The 883-nt window shown below is 65.2% G+C and overlaps 1 protein-coding gene across 1 annotated transcript in view; it reads right to left on the reverse strand.

The window, feature by feature from the left end:
- DHX37 (DEAH-box helicase 37) overlaps window positions 1–883 on the reverse strand; it is a 14,137-nt gene that overhangs the window by 4,343 nt on the left and 8,911 nt on the right. Inside the window, exons 12-14 of the mRNA XM_015567219.1 lie at window positions 813–874; window positions 491–727; window positions 34–248 (exon numbers count right to left, since the gene is read on the reverse strand). Coding sequence (XP_015422705.1) covers window positions 34–248; window positions 491–727; window positions 813–874 — 514 coding nt within the window. The remainder of the gene's footprint in view (window positions 1–33; window positions 249–490; window positions 728–812; window positions 875–883) is intronic.

The raw sequence follows: 883 nt of genomic DNA on the forward strand, positions 1-883 counted from the left end.
CGCGCGGGGGCGGGGCTCCCGGCTCCCCGCTACCTCTCTGTTTTCGGGGGCGCCTGCAGGGCCCCCAGCGCGACCAGCAGCTCCTCGGCGGCCAGCAGGGCCTCCACGGAGGGCGGCGTCGGGAAGGGGAAGTTGACGACCCTCTCAATGTTGAGCGCTTTCATCTGCAGGACCAGGTCCTCCACCGGCCGCCGGGTGATCTCGGGCGGCGGGAACGGCTCGAAGTCACTGAACACCGCGGAGGAGTACTTTTGTGGGAAGGTTTGGTATAAAGTGAGAAAGTGTGTACAAAAGCACTTCGTGAATTAGAAATGATCTGGATAATATTAATATCAACACACCCAGGGCCCGCCTGTTCCTGCCTCATTCAACTCAGCTGTAAAACGGGCGGGAGATTCTACCGACTGGTTGGTTGGTTATAGAGAGGGGTGGGGGGAGGGGACAGGCGGGAAACGGGACGTGGGACCCCCTTCTCCTGCTCCCAGTGGCCGCACCTGTAGCAGTGCCCGGGCTCCGTCCGTCCGGCTCGGCCTGCCCGCTGGTCGGCGGAGGCCTGGGAGACCCAGGTGATCCGGAAGGAGGACACGCCGGTCACGCGGTCGTAATGCCGCTTCTTGACCTTCCCGCAGTCCACCACGTACTTGATGCCCGGGATGGTGAGGGACGTCTCGGCCACGTTGGTGGCCACCACACACAGCCGGGTCCCCTCGGGGGGAGCTTGGAAGACCTAGGACGGCGGCAGGGGCAGCAGACCAACCCCCGAGTCAGGAAGGGGTTCGCGGGGGGCAGGCTGGGTGATGTCTCCCCCTGGCGAGGCCCCGCTGTGCAGCAGGAGATGAGGTGCCCAGCTGCCCCTTGCCCCACCAGGAGGCCCCTGCGCCAA

The sequence above is a fragment of the Myotis davidii genome, unplaced genomic scaffold (genome assembly GCF_000327345.1).
Source record: "Myotis davidii unplaced genomic scaffold, ASM32734v1 scaffold43, whole genome shotgun sequence".
Taxonomy (NCBI): domain Eukaryota; kingdom Metazoa; phylum Chordata; class Mammalia; order Chiroptera; family Vespertilionidae; genus Myotis; species Myotis davidii.